The 23,254-nt window shown below is 40.1% G+C and overlaps 1 protein-coding gene across 4 annotated transcripts in view; it reads left to right on the forward strand.

Annotated features, from left to right (window-relative positions):
• The window catches only part of AP3D1 (adaptor related protein complex 3 subunit delta 1), a 54,901-nt gene that overhangs the window by 20,892 nt on the left and 10,755 nt on the right, over window positions 1-23,254 (forward strand). For 2 of the 4 annotated variants that reach the window (XM_088149467.1, XM_088149468.1), the window contains 18 exons: window positions 1,123-1,262; window positions 5,008-5,081; window positions 6,631-6,680; window positions 6,828-6,877; window positions 10,144-10,192; window positions 11,825-11,970; window positions 12,329-12,477; window positions 13,144-13,374; window positions 13,533-13,764; window positions 13,861-14,006; window positions 14,240-14,381; window positions 14,812-14,883; window positions 15,028-15,103; window positions 16,653-16,852; window positions 17,725-17,798; window positions 18,425-18,448; window positions 20,058-20,259; window positions 22,176-22,238. In XM_088149467.1, the coding sequence (XP_088005593.1) occupies window positions 1,123-1,262; window positions 5,008-5,081; window positions 6,631-6,680; window positions 6,828-6,877; window positions 10,144-10,192; window positions 11,825-11,970; window positions 12,329-12,477; window positions 13,144-13,374; window positions 13,533-13,764; window positions 13,861-14,006; window positions 14,240-14,381; window positions 14,812-14,883; window positions 15,028-15,103; window positions 16,653-16,852; window positions 17,725-17,798; window positions 18,425-18,448; window positions 20,058-20,259; window positions 22,176-22,238 (2,120 nt within the window). The remainder of the gene's footprint in view (window positions 1-1,122; window positions 1,263-5,007; window positions 5,082-6,630; window positions 6,681-6,827; window positions 6,878-10,143; window positions 10,193-11,824; window positions 11,971-12,328; window positions 12,478-13,143; window positions 13,375-13,532; window positions 13,765-13,860; window positions 14,007-14,239; window positions 14,382-14,811; window positions 14,884-15,027; window positions 15,104-16,652; window positions 16,853-17,724; window positions 17,799-18,424; window positions 18,449-20,057; window positions 20,260-22,175; window positions 22,239-23,254) is intronic. The other 2 variants (XM_007433996.4, XM_007433997.4) reach the window with 1 other exon arrangement.

The following is a 23,254-nucleotide window of genomic DNA, read 5'->3' on the forward strand; positions in this document are numbered from 1 at the left end:
AGCTTTCTCCCCACAAGTACTTTATTAAGATCATTGCTGGAGCCAAATTAAATATGCCAATTAGCACAGCTGCTACATACCACAGCAGCTTTGCATCTTATGCCCCTATTTCCCTTATTTGACTTCTGTGAAAGGTTCCAGTACAGTATCAGAACACATCTCACCTGTCTCCCAGCAGCAAATAGGTCATGGCAGGTAGAAAGTTGTGATATGGGAATGTGCATAAGGTTTTTTTAAATTAAATTTTAGGAAGTGGGAAGACAATAGATATGCATTTTCTGTCCAATCAATATTTGTTGCTCCTTTCAGTTATTGGAGTAGGGGAATTTTTTTTCTGCTACTTTTCTGCCTTCTAGCTTAGGACTGTTCACTCCATGCTTTTTCTAGGCAGAAGCTCAGTGTTGCCATCTCCCAGTTACCATGTTCCCTGTTTTACACTCTGTCCTTACAATGTAGTAGCTAGCTCACCTTTTTCTCAACTTGGTGCTCTCAAGATATAGGGAATGCTCAGAGTTGTAATTAAGTGCATCTGGAAGGTCAAGGTTACAGGGAGGCTGGGGTATTCAGTTGGATCTAAATGCAGGACTTTCTCATGGATTCCTTCTAATAGCCTTGAAGTTCTCTTTACTGACTGTGAACAAGTCATTCAGCCTTCTCATTTGTATTAGGGCAGGGTTTCCCAACCTTGGCAACTTTAAAACATGTGGACCGACTCTCAGAATTCCCCAGCCAGCATATGCTGGCTAGCGGATTCTGGGAGTTGAAGTCCACATGTCTTAAAGTTGCCAAGGTTGGGAACCCTGTATTAGGGTAAAGAGCCTAAACACTTTGCCAGTTTAAACAGTAGCATGGTGGGAATGAGGAGATGGTTTTCAAGTTTCAACTATATCTTGTGAGTGCTCTTTTATTTCAAATACAGTTGGAAATCTCACTTTCATATTCCATTTGAACATTCTTGTGGGGCAAGAATGGGGTGGACTTCTCTATCTTCAAATCCCTGTAGGTTGTTTTGCATGGTTTCTGTTGCATATTAGCTGAGGAAGAAAGTATTGCTGTAGTTCTCTGTATATGAGCCCTACAGCCCCATTTACTGAGACATTCCCCCCCCTGTTTTTTCCCCAGGTGTTCAGTCAGCTGCTGTGAATGTTATATGTGAGCTAGCCAGACGCAATCCAAAGAATTATCTTTCCCTTGCTCCACTCTTTTTTAAACTGATGACATCATCCACCAACAACTGGGTCCTAATTAAAATTATAAAATTGGTGAGTATTAGCAGGTCCTGGCAGCTGGTATCTTTGTTATCAGTATACATGGTGTGAAAAAACACAGAACCCTGTCACTTCAGAGGTGTAGCAGCTGACACAAATTGATAGGAAAAATAGGCAGCAGACTGTAAAACTGGCTTGAGAGGAGAATGTTTGATTCTCAGGCAAGAGCTAGTAGAAATCTGCCAGGCAGATAGAAATGTGAGATTGCAAACAAGAATGAGCAGAAAAGATTCTGCTTGCTAATGGTTCCATTACTGATTTTTTTTTTTTTAATTTCATCTGTTTCTGATCTTTATTTCCAAACAGGGCAATCATGGTTTTAAAAAAACATAAAATAATGAATTAAACAGTATTGTGTTTGCATAGTCAATATTATATGGACTTGAGCCTGTTGATCCTACAGGTAGTTCTCAACTTACGACCCCAATTGGGATTGGAACTTCCGTCCCTAAGTGATGCAGTTGTTATGCGCCTGATTTTACAACCTTTTTTCCCATGGTCATTAAGCAAATCACACAGTCGTTAAGCAAATCTGACTTTCCCCATTAACTTTGCCTGTCAGAAGCCCCCTGGGAAGGTCACAAATAATGACCATGTGACTCCAGGATGCTGCAACCTTCGTAAATACATGCCAGTTGCCAAGCACCTGAATTTTGATCACATGACTGTGGGATGCTGTGATGGTCATAAGTGTGAGGACCAGTCATAAGTCATTTTTTTTCAGTGCAGTCGTAACTTTGAATAGTTGTTAAATGAATGGTTGCAAGTGGAGGACTACCAGTATATGATGTTCACAATAACAGAGTCTAGAAGGGTATCACAGCTACTGTGGAAAGCAGAGTTGTGGCTGGCAGCTGCTGTCTGGTGTCTTAGATAGAAAGAACTTTCCCTAGCACCTGCATGATTGCTGAAACAGGAAAAAGAACCTATGCTTTGATACTAAACAGAGTCTTCTCTACCTTAAAAATATTATTGTGGATTTACATATTATTCATTTTATTTATTTTATTTATTGTTGAATTTATACCCACCTCTCTGTTTATGCCAACACTCAAAGAATCTTATAGCAATAAAAAATACAAAATACAAAACAGAACAAGATTAATGCAATTAAAATTAAAATCAGTCATTAAAGTAAGCAGAAGAGTAATTTGGTAAAGACACTGTTTTCATCATTGCCCTAAATATTGAGAGAGTAGAAACTAAATATGCTCCCATTCCATAGCATGGGAGTACATAGCACCAAACTTTTTCTGCATATTTGATACCCGTACTTCTGGCAATGAGCGAATGTTCAAGACTTCTCCTGCTGGGTAATTTCATAGTAGAAGGGGTGATCCTGCAAATAATCAGTCCCTAGAAGGTTTAGAGATTTAAGGCCAGCCTATAATTAAAAAGTTCTTCTGGGTCAAGGGAGGGCTTTTTCAATAATGGTCTTAGTATGCAAGGGGCAGATCCCGCATTCAAGGAGTCAGTGATCCCCTCTCTGAACTGTGGAGTCAATCACAAAATGACTGGTTTAATTAGCCAAGGAGGACAAGTGTGGAGCAAGCAAGTGGTGATCCTTACAGGATGGTCAAATCCTAGAGCCTAATATTTATTCTGGAGCTGTGTGTATTTTAAAAATTATTAGGATGAAGTGTTTTGGAAAAGCAGGAATGCAAATGCAGCACCTCTTTAAAGCAGTTATATCTTTTATTAGCCTTGAATGGAATTCTGAAAAAAATACACAGCTGCTTTAGAGAGTTGCATGCTCCTACATTTTTGGAAGCATATCTTCCAAATAATTTTTGAAGCACATACAGCCCAAATCTACTTTGACTAGCAGTAGCTTTTCACAGACCTCTTATAGCTTAGTACCTGAGATCCCTGTAACTGGAGATGCTAGGGCCTTATACACCCACAACAAATATTTTTTACCTTTGAGGTATGGCCTCTTCACTGTAGTTCTTTCTCATAGCCTTAGGTATCCCTTAAGTTTCTGTCACTCTTCTAAATGTTGATAAGGGAGGAAAAAGAAATTTACCTTTCATTCTGTAGTCTTACGAATGTTTTCAGGGAATACCCTAATAAATTAGTTTGCTATAAACTCAGAGAAGTAACAGCTCTCACACTTAAAAGACTCCCTACTACAATATCTTTATTTATAAAAGTTTGTTTGTCACTTTACTAGATTGTAGGTGGCATGCAGTAATAAAAATATAAAAAGTATAAATGCTGTGACAGATGTGACTGTTTCATCATGGATGGAGGGCTTCTTTGACAGTTACTGTTGAATATCTGAATATTTCCCCTGGGAGAACCAAATATAGGGTTTTAAAAAGATTGATGTTGACCTTCATGCTGCCAGTGTGAATATTCTAGAGTCGCATTTTTGGCTATTATGCAATAGCAACAATGAAGATGTCTGCAATTGTATACCTTCTACAGTGTGTGTATATGTTTTGGAGGGATAGAATTATGAAGTCATGGGGTGCCTAATTTCTAAAAGCAGTTGAAAGATGTGCAGATAATTAAGGCAAAAATACCTTTTTTAAAAAAATGTTCTTTAGCTTTAGAAAGTTCTAATATAGAGAATATTTTCCCCTTCTCATCTCTATATAACCTAATGTAACAGAACACTAAATTCAAGGCTAAAATCCTCATAAAGTTTTCTACACAGTGTGGCTTTGAAAGGGTGCTAGGCGTTTTGGGGGAAGAAGAATAAAACAATTGCTGGTTTATTAATCATTAATAGCCAGATAGAACCCCCGTATTTGAACATAGGTATCTCTCTGATTATTGTTACTGAGCAATAATGGGTTTGAAATGAGGTTGAATGGGTTTTTGCTTGTATGTCCTTGTCGTGGGCTTCTCAGAGGCATCTCTCTGACCATTATGGGAACATAATGGATTAGGCTGACCTTTCTTACAATCTAACAGAATTCTTGAATTCTTCTTTGTTTTTCTGCAGCCACTATTTAAGGTCAGAGGCTGGTTCTTAAATCCTAGCAAACATTTTTAGGCTACCAGGTATCTCCCTGGCCTCCCCAAGGTAAAGGTATGCTGATCAGATCAAAGATCTGTGTAATCCAGCCTTCCATTTCTGCAGTATGCAGCCAGATATCAGTGGAAAGCCAACAGGCAAGACATTACTACAATATAATTCTCCTGTCTTTCTGAGCAAATGCATAGAGAGAAATCCAGCTGCCGATGGTGGAAATAGTGTAATTATTGTGACTAGTGTAACTATTGTGAATCTAAATAGATTCACCCAGCCTGCCGAACCATTGGTTGGTTTATTTTTATCATGATTTGAAAGACCCATAGTGGTGTCATTCCCACACAACGCGAAACTTTATTTCTCTCTCTCTCTCTCTCTCTCTCTCTCTCTCTCTCTCTCTCTCTCTCTCTCATCATTACATAAAAACCTACATAGTAATTATTAAAAACATTAAAAACTATAAAAACAGAACTAAAACAGAAAGAAAAATAATAGTTGAAGGGATGTTAATATGCTAACAAATTCATAGTGCACAGCTGGGTTTGCATATCACACTGAACCAAAACCAAGCAAATAATTTTATGGCTAAGATTAGGCTTAGCACTGAGCCAATTCATTTGCTAACAGCTGGAGTTTGCCTGATGCTGTAGTTTTTTTTAAAGTTCTTGACTATTGCTGTATGTCTTACCACTTTTACAGAATTACCAGAATAGGCTGAGGCAGCTAGCAATTTAATTTCCTTTCCTTTTCCTTTAGTTTGGTGCTCTCACCCCTTTGGAACCCAGGCTAGGAAAGAAATTAATAGAACCCCTGACCAATCTAATCCATAGGTAAGTCAGCTAATTCTTGTAGATTTTTTTATTTGGAGGTTGGGGGAGATAGCGCTAATCAGTTCTGTATATTTTAATGTCAGTAGTAAATAATTCAATAAAAATATTTGTGCCTCTGGGTAAGGTTAGTCACTGGTATCCTGAGTTTTTTGACATTGGTCTGATTGACCTTTCCAAGGAGTTCCTTTGCATCATTGTGCAATTTTTAAGGATAATTCCCTGGACAACACTAACTCCAGAATGTATTTTTATCCTGTTGAAGGTAGTAGACTAGACAGAAGAAAGAAGTGTCCATTTAACCCTGTTTTCTTTCACTAAGAGTTAATGACTTCAATTTCAATTTTCTAAAGGGGGTAGAATTCATGGCAACTCTGTCAATATTTTAAAAAGCAGTCTGCTTCCAAGAAATGAAGCAAAGTGGGCAGTATGTATACTCTGATTATCCCACCCTTTCTGTCTTTGATTTATAGAAAATCAAAGTAGAAAGTTATTCTGAATCCTCCATTCTGGCAAAAGAAATGAAAGTTACATGCAGAAGAATTTTCAGACAATGAAGTACCAAATAAATGTCCTTTCTGCTTTGGTTTTCCATAATTGGATTTATTTGATCTATTCTTCTATCACATGTGTAGGCTGCCCACTCAGAGTGACTTGGAGTGACATAACAGATTAAAAACATAAAAAGTCAGTACAGCAATCAAAACCATAAAAAGGAAAAGATGTCAGAATGAAGCGACAACAGATACAATAGCAAAACCAACCCACAGTGGACCCATGTCATACCTTAGCCTGGGGGAACAGCCAGGTCTAAGGCTCATCTAAAAAAAAGCGGGATCGGAGCTGTTTGGATCCCTGGGGGATGCTGTTCCAAGGAGCAGGTGCTACAACAAAGAGGGCATGCCTTCTGGGTCTCATCAGATGGCACTGCTTAATAGATGTGACCCAAAGCATGCCGACTCTGTCAGATCTTACAAGGTGGGCAGACACCATGGGAGAAGGACAATCCCTCAAATAAGCTTTATAGGTGATAACTAGCACCTTGAATTGCCCCCAGAAGACTATTGGTAACCAGCGCAGCTTGTGTAATGGAGGTGTATATCGTGGCATGCCCATGACTGCTAGTGGAGCCACATTCTGAACCAGCTGAAGCTTCCGAGTGGATTTCAAGGACAGCCCACATAGACATGACAGTAATCCAGACAAGAGGTGACTAAGTCATGAGTGACTATGAATAGGGCTCTCTGATGCAGGAATGAGTGTATTTGGGTACCCAGGGTGGATTTGCTCAAATTTGGCTGATTGGATCTCAAGAATCTAATTACAGACTAAAAATGTACCCTAGCTTCTTTTTTAAAAAATTCATATTTCATTTGAAACCAGGTTATTCTTAAAAAGTGCAAAAATCAAAGGCCTTTTTTTCTTTCAGTTTTACACACCTTAGAAAAATCTTAGTTCTTTAAAATTTAGAAACCATATGGGCACCTTTCTGGTGAAACCTCTTCTGGGGCTGTGTCTCATAATGCAGTAACCTGGCTGTCTTTTTCCTCAGCACTTCGGCCATGTCACTCCTCTACGAGTGTGTGAACACAGTGATAGCAGGTAAGGGAAGTGTCACTGAGGGATAATACATTTTCTAAATAGCAGAAAAGAGGAATAGATAATTTTTTGATGTCTGTGTTTGAGAGTTAGCTTTTTCTAGGAAAAGTAGGCTGCAAATTAAACATGTGCATCCTTACTCTTTCACAGTGTTAATCTCTCTTTCCTCGGGAATGCCCAACCACAGTGCAAGCATCCAGGTACAGGCTTTCACTTTTGGTGTCCATCTCTTACTTTGTGTTGGCTTTGAATGTTGCAATGTCTTAATGATGCACCTAGAGTAGATATGTTCCGTAGAGAGGACATGTTGCAGTCCGTGCAGGTGGCTAGATGCTTCCTGCTTTGTACGTGGGTATCCCGGGAACACACCAAAGAATTCAGGAGCAGATGGGCAAGCTCAGCAATATGTGGGATATATGGATGTCATCAGTTTCCTGTGGATATAGCAACACAACATACTCAGAACATAGTACTGAGGGATCATTAGGAGGACTCTCTGTGTATGGCTGCAGTCTAATTTTAAATAATGGGAGGAGGAGCCAAAATAGGAACACTGTTGCCCATTTCAAGGTTAGACATATGCTCATAGCAGGGTAAGCCCTCAGTAAATATTGACTGTGATAGTTGAATGAAACGTCCATATTTAGGGTGCACCAGAACTATCCGAAGTACCAATTTGCTTGGGTCAAGGAGGGAGGCATGCAGGTCCTTTCATGCTTCACTGATGGTTGTTGGGATTTATATTGTGTGGAATTTGGAGGTTATACCACATAGACCTTTGGACGTGATCATGCATAGGTCATTGGGGGGGTTATTCTGGCAACTGGCTGTTAAATGATAGCATTATTTTTTTCATAATTAGTGATAATACCAGTTTGCAAAGGCAGGCCAGGAACCTAATCCATTAGTGTCATAAATTTCAGATAGCCCTTAGCTTAATTTAAAAATTCTGCCCATCCAGTAAGATCTGACAAGTGGGCATGCTCCAGGTCCCGTCATTTAAACAATGTCATCTGACAGAACCAAGGAGACATGCCTTCTCTGACACTGTGCCTGCCCTATGGAACAGCCCCCCATTCCCCCCAATGTTGATGATCCCCCTGCCTGCCTTTCAGAAAGCTCTTAAGACCTGACTTTTCCCCCAGGTTGTTACATCCATCTTGAACTTTTTGGGTTGGTTTAGACTGCATGTAGCTGCCTTGCGTGCAGTATGTGTCACTGATGTTTTCAGTAGCTTTAATTTTAATATTATTATGTTTTGGTTTTTATCTGTATGCTGCCCTGAGTCCTATTTGATTGGGTGGGTGGGTGTGGCAGGCAGGCAGGCAGGCAGGCAGGCAGACAGACAGACAGACAGACAGGAATAATAACCTCCCCTGCATTAGATCAATTCAGATCATTGACAGGAAATATACAGTCAGGTCCAGAAATATTGGGACATCGACACAATTCTAACATCTTTGGCTCTATACACCACCACAATGGATTTGGAATGAAACAAACACAATGTGCCTGAACTGCAGACTCTCAGCTTTAATTTGAAGGTATGTACATCCAACTCAGGTGAACAGTGTAGGAATTACAACAGTTTGCATATGTGCCTCCCACTTGTTAAGGGACCAAACGTAATGGGACAGTTGGCTTCTCAGCTGTTCCATGGCCAGGTGTGTGATATTCCCTCAGTACCCCAATTACAATGTGCAGATAAAAGGCCCAGAGTTCATTTCAAGTGTGCTATTTGCATTTGGAATCTGTTGCTGTCAACTCTCAAGATGAGATCCAAAGAGCTGTCACTATCAGTGAAGCAAGCCATCATTAGGCTGAAGAAACAAAACAAACCCATCAGAGAGATAGCAAGAACATTAGGCGTGGCCAAAACAACTGTTTGGAACATTCTCAAAAAGAAGGAACGCACCGGTGAGCTCAGCAACACCAAAAGACCCGGGAGACAACGGAAAACAACTGTGGTGGATGACCGAAGAATCCTTTCCCTGGTGAAGAAAACACCCTTCACAACAGTTGGCCAGATCAAGAACACTCTCCAGGAGGTAGGTGTATGTGTGTCAAAGTCAACAATCAAAAGAAGACTTCCCCAGAGTGAATACAGAGGGTTCACCACAAGATGTAAACCATTGGTGAGCCTCAAAAACAGGAAGGCCAGATTAGAGTTTGCCAAACGACATCTAAAAAGCCTTCACAGTTCTGGAACAACATCCTATGGACAGATGAGACCAAGATCAACTTGTACCAGAGTGATGGGAAGAGAAGAGTATGGAGAAGGAAAGGAACTGCTCATGATCCTAAGCATACCACCTCATCAGTGAAGCATGGTGGTGGTAGTGTCATGGCGTGGGCATGTATGGCTGCCAATGGAACTGGTTCTCTTGTATTTATTGATGATGTGACTGCTGACAAAAGAAGCAGGATGAATTCTGCAGTGTTTCAGGCAATATTATCTGCTCACATTCAGCCAAATGCTGCAGAACTCATTGGACGGCGCTTCACAGTACAGACGGACAATGACCCAAAGCATACTGCAAAAGCAACCAAAGAGTTTTTGAAGGGACAGAAGTGGAATGTTATGCAATGGCCAAGTCAATCACCTGACCTGAATCCCATTGAGCATGCATTTCAGTTGCTGAAGACAAAACTGAAGGAAAAATGCCCCAAGAACAGGCAGGAACTGAAGACAGTTGCAGTAGAGGCCTGGCAGAGCATCACCAGGGATGAAACCCAGCGTCTGGTGATGTCTATGCGTTCCAGGCTTTAGGCTGTGATTGACTGCAATGGATTTGCAACCAAGTATTAAAAAAGGAAAGTTTGATTTATGATTATTATTCTGTCCCATTACTTTTGGTCCCTTAACAAGTGGGAGGCACATATGCAAAGTGTTGTAATTCCTACACCGTTCACCTGAGTTGGATGTACATACCCTCAAATTAAAGCTGACAGTCTGCAGTTAAGGCACATTGTGTTTGTTTCATTCCAAATCCATTGTGGTGGTGTATAGAGCCAAAGATGTTAGAATTGTGTCAATGTCCCAATATTTCTGGACCTGACTGTATTTCCTTTTCGTGCTGCTTTAAAGGCAGAACATGGCATTAGAAAAAGAATGAGAGTGACTGAGACAAAGGGGTGTCGGGAAGAAGGCTGAGGGTGTCAGAGGGAATGGTTCTCTCCATCCGCTTCTATTATGGCCATATCCACTTCTTTCTGTAGCCCCATCATGCAGCTCCCTGAGGAAATGCAGCCCTCAGTAGAAAAAGTAGAACTCTCATGCTGAGATTAGGGCAGGTGTACTCTTCCCCCTGAGCTCTTGCTACTCCACCAGCGGTTGTTATGGAGTGGTCTTCCACTATTAGCAAAAGCTGCTGACATTTACCAGAGAATAGAAGATCTTAAGGTGTAGAGGGAGGAAAGTCCTTGGCCTTGCACAAGAGGCTAATGATATATGCTGTCTCTGCAGCTCTGTGTTCAGAAGCTGAGGATACTGATAGAAGACTCAGACCAAAACTGTAAGTATGGGAGATGCTGCCATCTTGGAAGGTAGTAGTAATTTATGCCAAGGAAACTAGGCACTGTATTCTAAAACTGAAATACCTAAAATGAAAACCCACATTCATTTTGCTCCTGGTGATGCTCTGTCTTCCCAACCCGCTTGGAAAATCTTATTTGGCCTCTCCTATGGGCTTCTGAGATCCACCAACTATTACTTCTAATGGTTTAAATATTCACTTCTTTTTTAATTGAAGGCATGTTAAAATTCCCAGAGAATTCCTTCAGAATTAGGGCATTTTATTTTATCATATTTTTATCTTACTTGCTCCTGGTCAAAGTGGCTTGTGGCCCCTGACCTCAAACTAAATAACATGAAGCAAAAGATATGGAAAACTAAGCAATGAAATTATTTGGGATATAATGAAAATGAGAGAATGCTGGAAGGACTATTTTCGAGATTTGTATGAAAAAGACAGTGATATGATAAAGGGTAGAATTGAACTGAATGCTGTAATATTAGAGTCCAAGAAAAACATAATGAAAGGGAAATCATAAATGCTGAGACATGTTGGAAATGCCTGCAGGTATAGAAACTGTAATTGAAAAAAATTTAAAATATTAGTTGGATGTGTTTGTACAATGGTTATGTGACCTGTTTATGTGTGTGAAGGCTCTATCTGTGTTTGACAATTGGAAGAGGGCCGTTATTATTCCCTTAGGCAGTGACAAAGATAGCAAAAATGAATGTAAAAATTAAGGAGATATGAGTTTGTTCAGTGGGCTGGGAAAGCGTTTAGTGGAATTCTGATCTAAAGGGTACAGGAGTTGACAGTGAGCAAAATTTAAGTGCAGTGTGTCTTCATGCAGAGAGGGAGTTTAAAGATCAGTTTTGCTCTCCAGCAGATCACCGAGAAAAGTATGAACATGAGAAAGTTTATTGTGCATTTGTTAGTTTAGAGAAAGCATATATTAAAGTGAAAAGGCTTGAATTATGGAATGTTTTGCTGATAGTTGTAATGATAGTATAGCATGTATAATGGAGTGCTTAGTGAATGGTTCAACACTGGGCAAGGAGTAAGACAAGGATGTGTGATGTCCCCTTGGTTGTTCAGTGTATTGAATGTGATGTGTTGGTTTGGGACATGTACATACACATTTGTATGCAGATGATATGTATTGCTATCTGAGAACCTAAATGAAATGCAGTGAATGTTAGATAGCTAGTGTAATGCAACCAGGAGCATAGACCTGAAAATGAATGTATCAGAACCCAGTATAGTTAGATTTGACTGAGAACATGGAGCAACTGCTGCATGTTATACATAAATGACAAAAACCTAGAGCAAATAAATGAATTTGTGTAATAGAACGTTTGTCTACAAATCTGAATAGAAAATATGGAACTAGTCAGACCAATAAACTAATATAAGAAAAATGCCTATGTTCCTTCTGCCCCTGTGGTAAATGCACTAGATCCAATAGACATGGACAAAGCTAACCCTCTATAGCAGAACAAAACCTTCAGACCAGTCTTGGAATTTGATCCATTTACCACCATGTGTGTATGTTGTTCTTGCAGAAATGGAGAGGGCCCTTATAAGGATTTTTTTGAATTGTGTTTTCTTTTGTGTGTTTTTTCCCTACATCAGTGAAGTATTTGGGATTGCTGGCAATGTCCAAAATCTTGAAAACACACCCTAAATCGGTACAGTCTCATAAAGATCTCATTCTCCAGTGCTTGGACGATAAGGATGAGTCCATCCGCCTCCGAGCCTTGGATCTTCTGTATGGAATGGTATGTTTGCTACTTACTGTGCATCCTGGCTAATTTATTTTTCTAAATATTGCGCTGTCTTCCTAGACACCAGAGTGGCTAATAAAGTCATGAAAGTAATGAGATGGAAAAATGAATCTAAAATAGCTTATTCATTTATTATTTCTTTTTAAACTAAGCAATTGTATCCCAAAACCACTTCAAGGCAGGGGAGAACCTGGCAAGTCAAAAGTTGCCAGAATGAGGTAGCTCACTGCTACATCTTATGTGTTTTCTGCCAAGTTGCATCAAATAGACAGCTTCCCATGTACTGTATAGAGACCAACCCCATTACCAAAACAGGGGCCTGAGTTTCTATTTGTCTGGGTCCTTGCTGCAGGTGTCCAAGAAGAACTTGATGGAAATTGTAAAGAAGCTGATGATCCATGTGGACAAAGCTGAAGGAACAACTTACAGGGATGAGCTGCTGACCAAAATCATTGATATATGTAGCCAGTCCAATTACCAGTACATCACAAACTTTGAATGGTTAGTATTTACCACATACATAGTTCCTGCTTTATAGCCTCAGGAGGATCTCAGCGGTGTACAGTATACAATATTCTCCTCCAAAGTAAAGTTTAAATACAGGTAGTCCTCGCTTAAGGGGTCTGAATACTTTCCAAATGCACTGTATATTCATACAAGCACACACACATGTGGAGACACACACACATACTCGCCTTGAGCAAGTTTTATCCATTTCTAATTCAACATTGTGTGAAATTAGAAATAATAGTAGTAACACTATATACTTTTTGTACCCTGTTGCTCTAATGGGAGCTGTAGCTACTGTTTCTGAGCCATTCTGATACAGAGAGATGAAGGCAAGGCAGAACAAACAAGGAAAGAGAGGAACCGAAGAAGCAGAAGCTATCAGTGGCCATGTAATGATGTTCGGGGGGGGGGGGGGGAACTAGGCTAGGAACAAGAGTTTGAAAGCCAAAAGCAAGCTGAGGAAGAAATTGAGAAGAGATAACTAGAGTATTTGAGTACGTAGGAGCCATAGGGGTAATAGAGATCTTAAGATTTGAATTGTTGAAAACTGCAGTGTGCATGAAGTGTGCATGAAAATTGCCTGTAGGCCTCCTAATAATGATAGTCTCATTACTGAGACTATCTTGCCCATTGGTACCCTCTTCATATCCGCCTCAGGTACATCAGCATCCTAGTGGAGCTGACACGGCTGGAAGGTACAAGGCACGGCCACCTCATCGCCTCCCAGATGTTAGATGTGGCGATCCGAGTAAAGGCTATCCGCAAATTTGCTGTGTCACAGATGGCCATGCTTCTGGACAATGCTCACCTGCTGGCCAGCAACACACAGAGGAACGGAATCTGTGAGGTGCTATATGCTGCAGCTTGGATATGTGGAGAGTTCTCAGAGTAAGTGCCTAGGAATCTGGTGGTTTGAAAAGGAAGGGTTTTCAAGAGGCTGAGTTCTCTCTTGCTGTCCCTGATGCCTGAAACATCTCTTGTGACTCCCCTTTTCCTGTCCTGGAGGAGGGGGAAAGAAATTCCCTAAGTTTTCCTCTTCACTTCAGACACCTCGAAGAACCCTACCAGACCCTTGAAGCCATGCTGCGGCCTAAAGTGACCACGCTTCCAGGCCATATCCAAGCAGTGTATGTCCAAAACATGGTGAAGCTTTATGCCTCAATTCTGCAGCAAAAGGAACAGGCTGGTGAGAAGGAAGTGGCCCAGGAGGCAACCCAGATGATGATTGACCGTCTGCCTCAGTTTGTGCAGAGCGCGGATCTTGAAGTCCAGGAGAGGGTAAGAAAAATCTGAGACTTTTTCTTTGCCGAATTGGCCTTTCAGCTTGCATTTTGCTGAGTTGGGGGTGAAATGAAAGCTGTTTTTTCTCTTTAGGCTTCCTGCATCCTCCAGCTCATGAAGTACATCCAGAAGCTTCAGATCAAAGAGGTCCCTGTGGCTGAAGAAGTGACTGCCTTATTTGCTGGGGAGCTTAACCCTGTAGCACCTAAAGCTCAGAAGAAAGTTCCAGTTCCAGAAGGGTAAGATTCTCTGCCTTTTCCAGTAGGATGATAATATTAGGTCTCAAATTCTGTAGCATAAGCAGCCTGGGCCCGTCCCATCTCCACAGAGCTTAGAAGAACCAGCAGATGATACTTATGTGTATGTGGGGGTGGGGTGCTTGGCAGTCTCTGTTTTAACAACAGGATGTGGATTAAAAGATTGGCTGAAGTCTTCTCACATCAGCTGAAACAGAGATTCATTTATTTCATAGTTTGGATCTCGATGCTTGGATCAATGAGCCACCTTCAGACAGTGACTCTGAAGATGAAAAACCAAGGACCATATTCCATGATGAAGAGCAAAGGCACTCAAAGCAACGGCAGCCTGAAATGGATGAGGAGGAGCTGGCCAGGGTAAGCTGGGTGAATGGGTATGGGCAGTTCCAGTGTGCATAAAATGTCTTTAAAGTTCATTGCATTTTTTAAATATAATTGTCCAGAAGGTCCCCTGAGAACTTTGTTGTGTGATTGCCAGAGTCTTGCAACATTTCATGATCTTACAAGATTTTAGTCATTTTTTAATTTTTTTTTTGATGGGAGGATGTACTGTTGCATAAAATTGTGCCTGAAACAATTCCTGACTCTTTGATTGAGTTATTGAAGCTGTTTACATCTTATTCAATCTTACCCACTCTTTAACAGTGCAACTGACTTTCTATTTTGACCTTGGATTGTTAGTCTTTATTCAGGTGGAATGGGGAGACACCTTTGAATTTTCTTTTATAAATGGAACTCAAATGAGAGTAATCCTACTTCTGAATATTTTTGTTTGTTTGTTTTAAAGCGCCGAGAAGTTAGGAAACAGGAACAGGCAAACAATCCATTTTACATTAAAAGTTCTCCATCTCCACAAAAGGTAAGCAAGGTTTATTTGGGAGATAAAAATAGTGGCTTCCTAGATACATATATAACATTTGATTTTCTATTTAAGTGTTTGCATGCATCTGTCAGACTACTGTGTCTGAACATTAGTACTAAATTCCTCTTTTGTTTTCTCCAGAGGTACCAGGATAGCCCTGGTGTTGAGCACATACCTGTGGTTCAGATTGATCTCTCTGTTCCTTTAAAAGTTCCTGGTAAGAGAATTTTATGGCTGATTTCAGCATCATTTGTTCACTGTCCCTTCTTTATTCATTGCTCAGACTTGAAGACAATTGTTTATGTAACCACCACTCAAAAGTAGGGAGATGTTAGCAGGCTTGGAGAAACACCAAGGTTTTCAGAAGTTCAAAATATCTGGTATAGGAATCTGAAAATCAGGCCATGAAAACTGAACATAGTTAATAAAGCAAGAATTCTGACTGCTTGGAGAGGGACAGAAAACTGGGCACAGTTCCCACTGTTTCTCTGTAAAAGCCAATTCCCAGCATTCTTGCCCTTTCCAGGCCTATTTATTTGATTCTTGACACAGATGCGCATGTGCGTATGTAATACGTACATCCCAAGTGGATGACTTTGTCACTTAGGACCAAAACCATGATAGAATAAAAAAGGTTTTAACCATTTTGCAGAATGCATGGAGGGACGATGCTGCATGTATTTCCAGAAGAAACACTTTCAAGAGTGGGGGGGGGCACTATAGAAAGGGCCCACTGACTGGGTGGGCAAAGTAAATTTTGGCAAGGTGGTGCCTGGCATAACATGTATAGAACTTTGTAGATAATCATGAGGGCTTTCAATTGGACCCAGAAGCTATTGATCACCAACGCAACAACTCATTAGCTGCAGTGGCAAGATTGCCATGCCAGCATTCTAGCCACTACATTCTGGACCAATTGTAGCTTCTGGGTCATCTCCAAAGTCTAGCCCACATAAGGTGTATTGCAGTAATTCAACTGTGTGGTGATCAAAGCATGAATTGCTATTGTCAGGGCACCCTGATCTACATAGGGTTGCAATTCATGTGTCAGCTAAACCTGGTCCATATTGTTTTCTCATTAATAGTAGATTTTTAAAAAATGTACTTTGGTTAAAAACATTTAAAGTGCTATAGAATATAATACAATAAACAGTAAATCTTAAAAACAGAATACAGCATAGAGACAAACAGCTGTACTTTTTAAGGGCTACAACATTTAACTATTTAGTTAAATCAGTCAATTTATGACATTCATATCCTGCTCTCCAGTCAGAAACTTCCTAACTGGTTTAAAAAAAAATCAGTAGTGTGACAATCCCCATCCAGAGCCTTAAAATCTAGAAGACATAACACACAAGGAAAAGAGGATGAAGAAGAGGAGGAGAAAAATAGGCAAGTTTGGATACTTACCAGTTATAATCTTTATCATGACCCTATTTAACAAAATATTTCAGATAGCTTTCTGAAATGACTGCTGCTAGGTGACAGTTGAGAGATCTCAACTTTTTCTTAGTGTTATTTTACAAAGATTGCAGGTGGAAATGACGCTGTTAGATATTCTCCCTTCTCTCACACAGGATGATCAATGATGCATCTGTGCATCATCTGTTAGCAAAGTTTACAGTTTCTTCAGAATTGTCACCTTTTCTTGGAATTTAAGTCAGGTGGTTTTTAAAGCACCTTAAGTAAAAGCTGCCTTTAGTTCAGTAGCCAGCCTCTACAGAATCCCTTCTGGGAGCTACTTTTCTCCCTTCTGGCCTTGTCAGGCTTACCAGCATCTGACCAGTATGTAAAGCTGGAAGAGGAGCGTCGGCACCAGCAGAAGCTGGAGAAGGACAAGAAGAAAAAGAAGCAGAAGAAAGAAAAATGGGGCAAGAACCGTCGCCACAGTTCCCTACACACAGAGAGCGATGAGGATATTGCTCCTGCCCAGCACGTGGATATTATCACAGAGGAGATGCCAGAAGTAAGTGCTCCAGGGCTTTGAGGCCTGCCTGCCGAGATTTGGTGGATGCAGTTGGAATGGGAGTGGAGAACGGAGGGCCCTTTGGTTCACATTCCTCCTCCACTGTATGACCCTTAAGCCCTTTGCTAGGTCTTGGCCTGGCCCTGCCGATGGTGGGCAGGGCTTGACAGAAGTAAAGGATGGAGCGCAGCCTCAGGCAGATACAGGTTTAAGAACGAGTTCCGTTCCCAAGGACTGTCCTTAAGTCGAATTTGTATGTAAGCTAGAACAGCGTTATTGTATAATACTGTATAAAAAGTATTGTGTAATGAACTCGAACCATTGTGTATTTAACTCGACTTTTGCTACAGTAGGGTCCATTCTTAACAACAGGTTGCCTGTAACCCGGGCATTCTTAACCTGGGGACTATTCATCCTCTCTTTCTAACCTCCCTTTCCCCCCTTCCTTCTCTTAATCTCCCCAGGGAAGAAATAGTTAGCTCTTGCCATAGGTCCAAACTGATCACTGTTAGAGAGCTTTCGAATTAGGCCCAAGGTCATACAAACTTAAGCTGTCCTGTTCTTGATATATTTTACCAGGGTGGCATGGCTTGTGGGTGGATGGTTGTTTTTCAGCAGAATAGGCTGTCTTCCTGGCATGCATGTCTCTTGCCATCAAAAACAGTGGTATTAGTACTCTGCAAGTCATGAATGAAACAAATGTGAACTGTAGCCAACAATCGCTTCTTCCAGTGTTGCATTCATCAGTGAAACTGCTTGATCAAAGGGGATGAATCTAAGCACCCTTGAGGAATAGGGATCACACTCCTTTTTCCTTGAGAATTGATACCTCTTACATAAACTCATTTTCTGCCTCTTATGCCTTTATCTAGAATGCTCTGCCCAGTGATGAGGATGACAAGGATCCAAATGATCCCTACAAGGCACTAGATATTGATTTAGATAAGTAAGTACAAATCTTAGCTCTTGCACAACCTTCTAAAGTTCATGCCAAAATGCAGTGTTTAATTCTGTAGACTACCATAAGAGGAATTTGCAGTGAACTCACCTTAAGTTAAAGTAGACAGCCTCAGGACTTGGGCTTTAATTCTTAAACTGCTGGTTTTACAAAGAGGTTTTCCCCAGAATTAGTTGTAGAATGGCAGCTTGGATATTACCCTGGTACATCTGAGACCTGAACATGAAGATGCATTAACCATTAGGCCCTTCCAAAGGGAGGGCTGCAGGCTTGGATCTTCCTTGTGCCGTTAGAGAAGGAATGGAGAGACCTGCAGCTTTCCAAATGTTTCTAGACTGCAACTCTTCAGGCCTTAGCCATGCTCCTTAGTGTTGATGGGATTTGGAGTTCAGCTGTCAGCAGAGGCCAATTAGGTTTCACAGTCTTGCTATACCAGTTCCCTAAATTGCAGATGGAGGCAAAAATGTGTCTGTTTTTCAACACTGTTCCAGGAGATGTTGTTGGGATCTCTCAGATTTTTTCTCTTTTGCCTTTGGTTTATTTCCATTCCCAGAAGTTGTTGTATCCTGTGGTCATGTTGTTTTTCTTTCTGTCTGTCTGTCTCTCATACACAGTCTGATTTCAGGGAGTTCTGCCAGGTAAGTTCCCTCTTTGACAGTGTGGAAGGTTAACTGCTTCTATTCAACGCTGTAAAACACAACATGGCAAGTTTCAGCTGTTTATGCAGAAAACATCCTTTAGTTTAAATCTACACTCACAGACATAAATCTCTCTGTTTATAGTCTGGAAGAAAATAATCAATGTATGACGATTGGTTGCAAGGCCACTGAATCCTATCATCAATCATGTTTAAGCCAAAGAATAGTAGCCCTGCTACTACATTTACAAATGTTCCCAAACTTGAGCAGAGATTTGAGAAATTATTATTTGATTGATAGATGTGTTGGGCTTTACAGTGTGCACTGTTCCTTTTCCTCTTCTCCTCCACGCACCCCCTGTAAAACGAGTTTCAAGACTAAAGTTTTGTACTAAGAAGGAATCTCCAATTGCTTCAAGATGATTACAACAAACTGCAGAGTTGAAGACCAAATTATACATTTCAAGTGGGCTATTATTTCCTTTTTCCAGTTCTTTTTTCCACTTAATAAAGTCTGATAAACGTTTTCAGAGAAGTTCTGTATTTGTCATTAACAGCAAAAATTCTGATCATGAGGAAGCTGGGGGTGAGGGAATGAATGAATGGCAATTCTGTTCTGCAAAAAGTTAAGTGAGCAAATAAAAAGTTCACTAGTATTTGCAACTTTCTGAATGTGACTAGAAAAATAATCAGAACAGAAGCTGTGTTTTTCTTCTTCAGGCCATACAATTCTAGACTTAAAATGATCTGAATTTTTTAAAACATTGCATTTTTTCATCTAGGAAAAGTCTAGATGAAATTTTCTCTTTTTTAAAAATAATAGCTTTATTAAATTTTAAAAAGAAGAAAGATAAAAGCTAACACAAACTAATAATCAAGAAAAAGAATAGAAAGAAAGAAAGTAGAGATAAAGAAAGCAAAAGTGCTGGAAAATGGAAAAGGAGAAGAAGAAAAACAGAAATACAAAAAGAATGACTTCCGACTTCTAATACAGCAGATATAAATGAAACATAAAATAACCTCTTATTCTAAAGCTACATCTTAACATACATGTTTTGCACAGTCTGTTCCTTTGTCTAATCGTCAAATCCATATCATAATTTCGTTTCTTTCTGTTTGCCGCAAAAACTCCAAAAGGGGCTTCCAGTTAGCATTAAAGTTAGTCAATGTTTTTTCTCTAAGCAAAGCTGTCAGTTTTGCCATCTCACCTCTCCATCAACTTCACCATCCATTCTTCCCTTGTAGGTAGTGTCGAATCTTTCCACCTTTGAGCGTATAAAAGTTTAGCTGCGGTTATCATGTATAAAAACAAAATATGACATTTTCTCAGTCTTCACTTTCTGGAAATTATTCCAGTGTCAAAAAAAGACTTGCTTGCTTTTATGTTCAAGGGTTGTATGAATAAAATTCTAACAGTTTTGTTTGATAAATGTGACTTAGTTTCCTGTGATCCTCTTTGGACTGTATTGAACACTAAAATTATATTTTGTCACATGTAGTGGAACTAGTTCACTTTGATATGTTGTGCTGACCCTGAACTGCTATTGGAAGCCTGGATAGACATTTGGGTGAATTTCATTGAAGATCTTACCTTTTTTTTTTTTTTTAAGGCCTTTAACAGATAGCGAGACGCTTCCTGTGCAGAGGCATCGAAATGCTGATAACCTTAAATCTCCTCAAGAAACGCAAGCCCCCCCAGTTGAAAAGAAAAGCAAGAAGCCAAAAAAGAAGGAAAGGAAACACAAAGAGAAAGAGAGAGAAAAAGAAAAGAGAAAAGACCGAGAAAGAAAAACAGATGAAGAAGACAAAAAGGTAATGCCTTGATTCTGCACACCATATTTTTTACAAAAGTAGAAGTCCAGTGAAGGCTTTTAAGAACTTCTAAATAGGTATAGGTACCCACAAGGAACAGTGGAATGGAACCTATTTCAAGGATTCTGGCTTAATAATAAATATTATATGCTATTTATAATATTTGTGCATGCATTATAAGTATTTATAATATAAATAATAAAGATGCCTCAAATATTTCTGAACAAAAATGGTATATTTGCATATATAACCAGAATTCTAAATTGAAGTGACCAGTTTCTAGATGATTATCCTGGATTTTCATATAAATCTCAGAGAAGTTGAGGGAAAGCACTAATAATTTAATATCTTGACCAATATTCCATCTCCACTGGGACACTATGCTCAGGTTTGCCAGGATGTGAACAGTCCTCCAAATTTAAGAACACTTAAGGTAGCTGTCTTAAAGATGTGACTTGCTTCTTTTGCTTGTCAGAAATCTGTGTAGAAGTAATAGGAAGAATGTTCACTTTTGTACTTTAAGACAGTGGTCTTATGGATTTCAGTCACAGCAACCCATATATTGTGGGTGGGAGACATCTGCATCATTGAACAAATGCGTGGGGTACCTAAGCTACTTCACATGTACGCATCCAATTACATGTTTGTGGTTTTCAGGCTGTGGCCTGTAAGCTAGGTTAAAGGATTAGGAATTAGTCATTTGAATGCACCTAATAGTTCAGCCGTGTTTATAAAGTGATATAGAGGAATAAATATCCCCATATTGTAACCGTGTGCATGAACATGAAGCTTGCCTAACTTAATTTGAGTGGCCTAGACTGGGAACATGTAGCATGTTCTTCACTACCATGCCATTTTGGGATAAATGATTTTATGAAAGAAACAGAATTAATCTGTAACACGATTGATTATATGCCATAAAGTTGGTGTCAATTCTTGGTGACCACACAGATATTTTCTCTAGGATATTCTGTCCCCAACCTGGTTCTTCAGGTCTTCCAACAATGCACCCATCAGCACTGTAATTGAGTCCATCCACTTTGCTGCTGGTTGTCCTCTTCTCTTTCCTTCCACCTTACCTGGCATTTTGGACTTCTCCAGAAAGATAGATCTTTGCATAATGTGTCTGAAGTTTGATATTTGGAATCTGGTCATTTGTGCTTCAGATGAGAACTCTACGTTGATTTATTCAATGATCCATTTGTTTGTTTTCTTAGCTGTCTTCAGTATTCTAAGGAGTCTTCTCCAACACCAGAGTTCAAAAGCCTCAGTGAACTTTCTGTCCTGCTAATTCAAAGTCCAATTTTTGCTTCTATAGAGTGTTGCATGGAATGCCATTGCCTGTAAAATTCTGATCTACGTAGGAATAGACACATCCTGGCATCTGAATATCTTTTCCAAGGCCTTCATGGCTGCTTTACCAAGTGCTAGTCTATGGCATATTTCTTGACTGCTCATTCCTTTACTGTTGATAGTTGAGTCTAAAAGGCAGAAACTCTCCAGTTTCTTAATTGCCAGTTCTAAGGCTGGTTCCTCTACCTGTTGTCATTAGTTTGGTCTTCTTTATATTTAATCTTAGTCCCATTTTTCACTGTGCTCCTTGATTTTCATTACTATAGCTTGCAGATCATTTGCATATAACACAGTAGGCAACCAGAACCTGTTAGATGGTGGCAACTGTTGCACCTGTAGTACAAGAACAGTCTTAAGGAATACTGGGACACATCATAATGCTTATTCCAAACTGTGGCCTACAGATCACAGTGGCTGGGTTCATATCGCTTGCTAAGCTCAAACCAAGCAAACCACATTATGCCTAGTGCTATGTGTGAGCCTTATAGAAGAATATGTGCTTCGACTGCTTGAAAATGTCCTATAATAATTATCCCATAATACTTTTTGGTTGGTTATTCCAGCCTCAAGACATGGACCTGTGGCTTTCTGATACCCCACCACCTGTTGCTGCTGTGGAGGCAAAGGTTAGTTTCTTCTTTATAGAATGTGTAGCGCAGTGTTGTCCAAACTTGGCCACTTTAAGATGAGTGGACTTCAACTCCCAGAATTCCCCAACCAGCCATGGGGTCCACTCATCTTAAAGTGGCCAAGTTTGGACAACACTGGCGTAGCGGCACCTCTGAAAAATATTGGTTCCAGACTTTATAAACTGGTTGGTATTTGCTAGGGAAGGGAGGGGATCTCTACCAAAGAAAATCCAAGTAAACTGGGTAAATTACTTTAATTAATTCACTATGCCAGAGGAGGGTGACTCATAGCATCCCCTTTCCTTCCCTTGTTATCTCAGGACCAAATTAGATGTGATGTTAAATTAATCTTTGCATTTAATGTAGAGATTTGGGGGTGCGGAAAGAGCATCAGCAGTGATGTTGAGTTGATCATTATTAGTCTCAAAGGGTGCAAAGAAGTTAATTTATTTTCCTTGTCTTCAGAAAAAAACATTCCTCTGAAAGTATGATCTGCATTAGGAGGAAATATTCTGCTTCCTGCTGGAGGTTCTTCCCTCTATCTCCCCCCCCCCCCAAACAAGTGCAACTTCAGAGGAAGTATTATCCCCTGCAGTTAAGGAAGAAATGGTAACATGTTTATCTTCCTTCTCCATACCTTCATGTCATTATTAGCTCCCACCTCAGGTGATGCTTTTGTATTTGCATTTCCTAAAATGCAGAGGTGCATGTATCTACTTTGGGGGAGGGGTTTTTTTTCTGCTGTTCATTTATTTTTTCCAAGACTCATTGCTAGTGAGAGAAGTCCCTGCCTTTTGCACATGCTGATGACCTTTAACCTAAGGAGAAGCTAGTTAACAGAAAAGGAAGCTACATAGTAAGGCAGAGTACCTATTTGTGAGCCCATAGCTGGAGATGTGGCCAGTGATTACAAATTGAGAACCATTGAGATATTCTTACAACTGGGATGGGCAACCCACAGATGATATGTGTCTTATCAGTTCCTTTTTTTACAACCTGCTGAGTCCCCCAAT

The sequence above is a fragment of the Python bivittatus genome, unplaced genomic scaffold (genome assembly GCF_059951505.1).
Source record: "Python bivittatus isolate LINGU-HERP-01145 unplaced genomic scaffold, Pbiv_v1 ctg000580_np1212, whole genome shotgun sequence".
NCBI lineage: Eukaryota > Metazoa > Chordata > Lepidosauria > Squamata > Pythonidae > Python > Python bivittatus.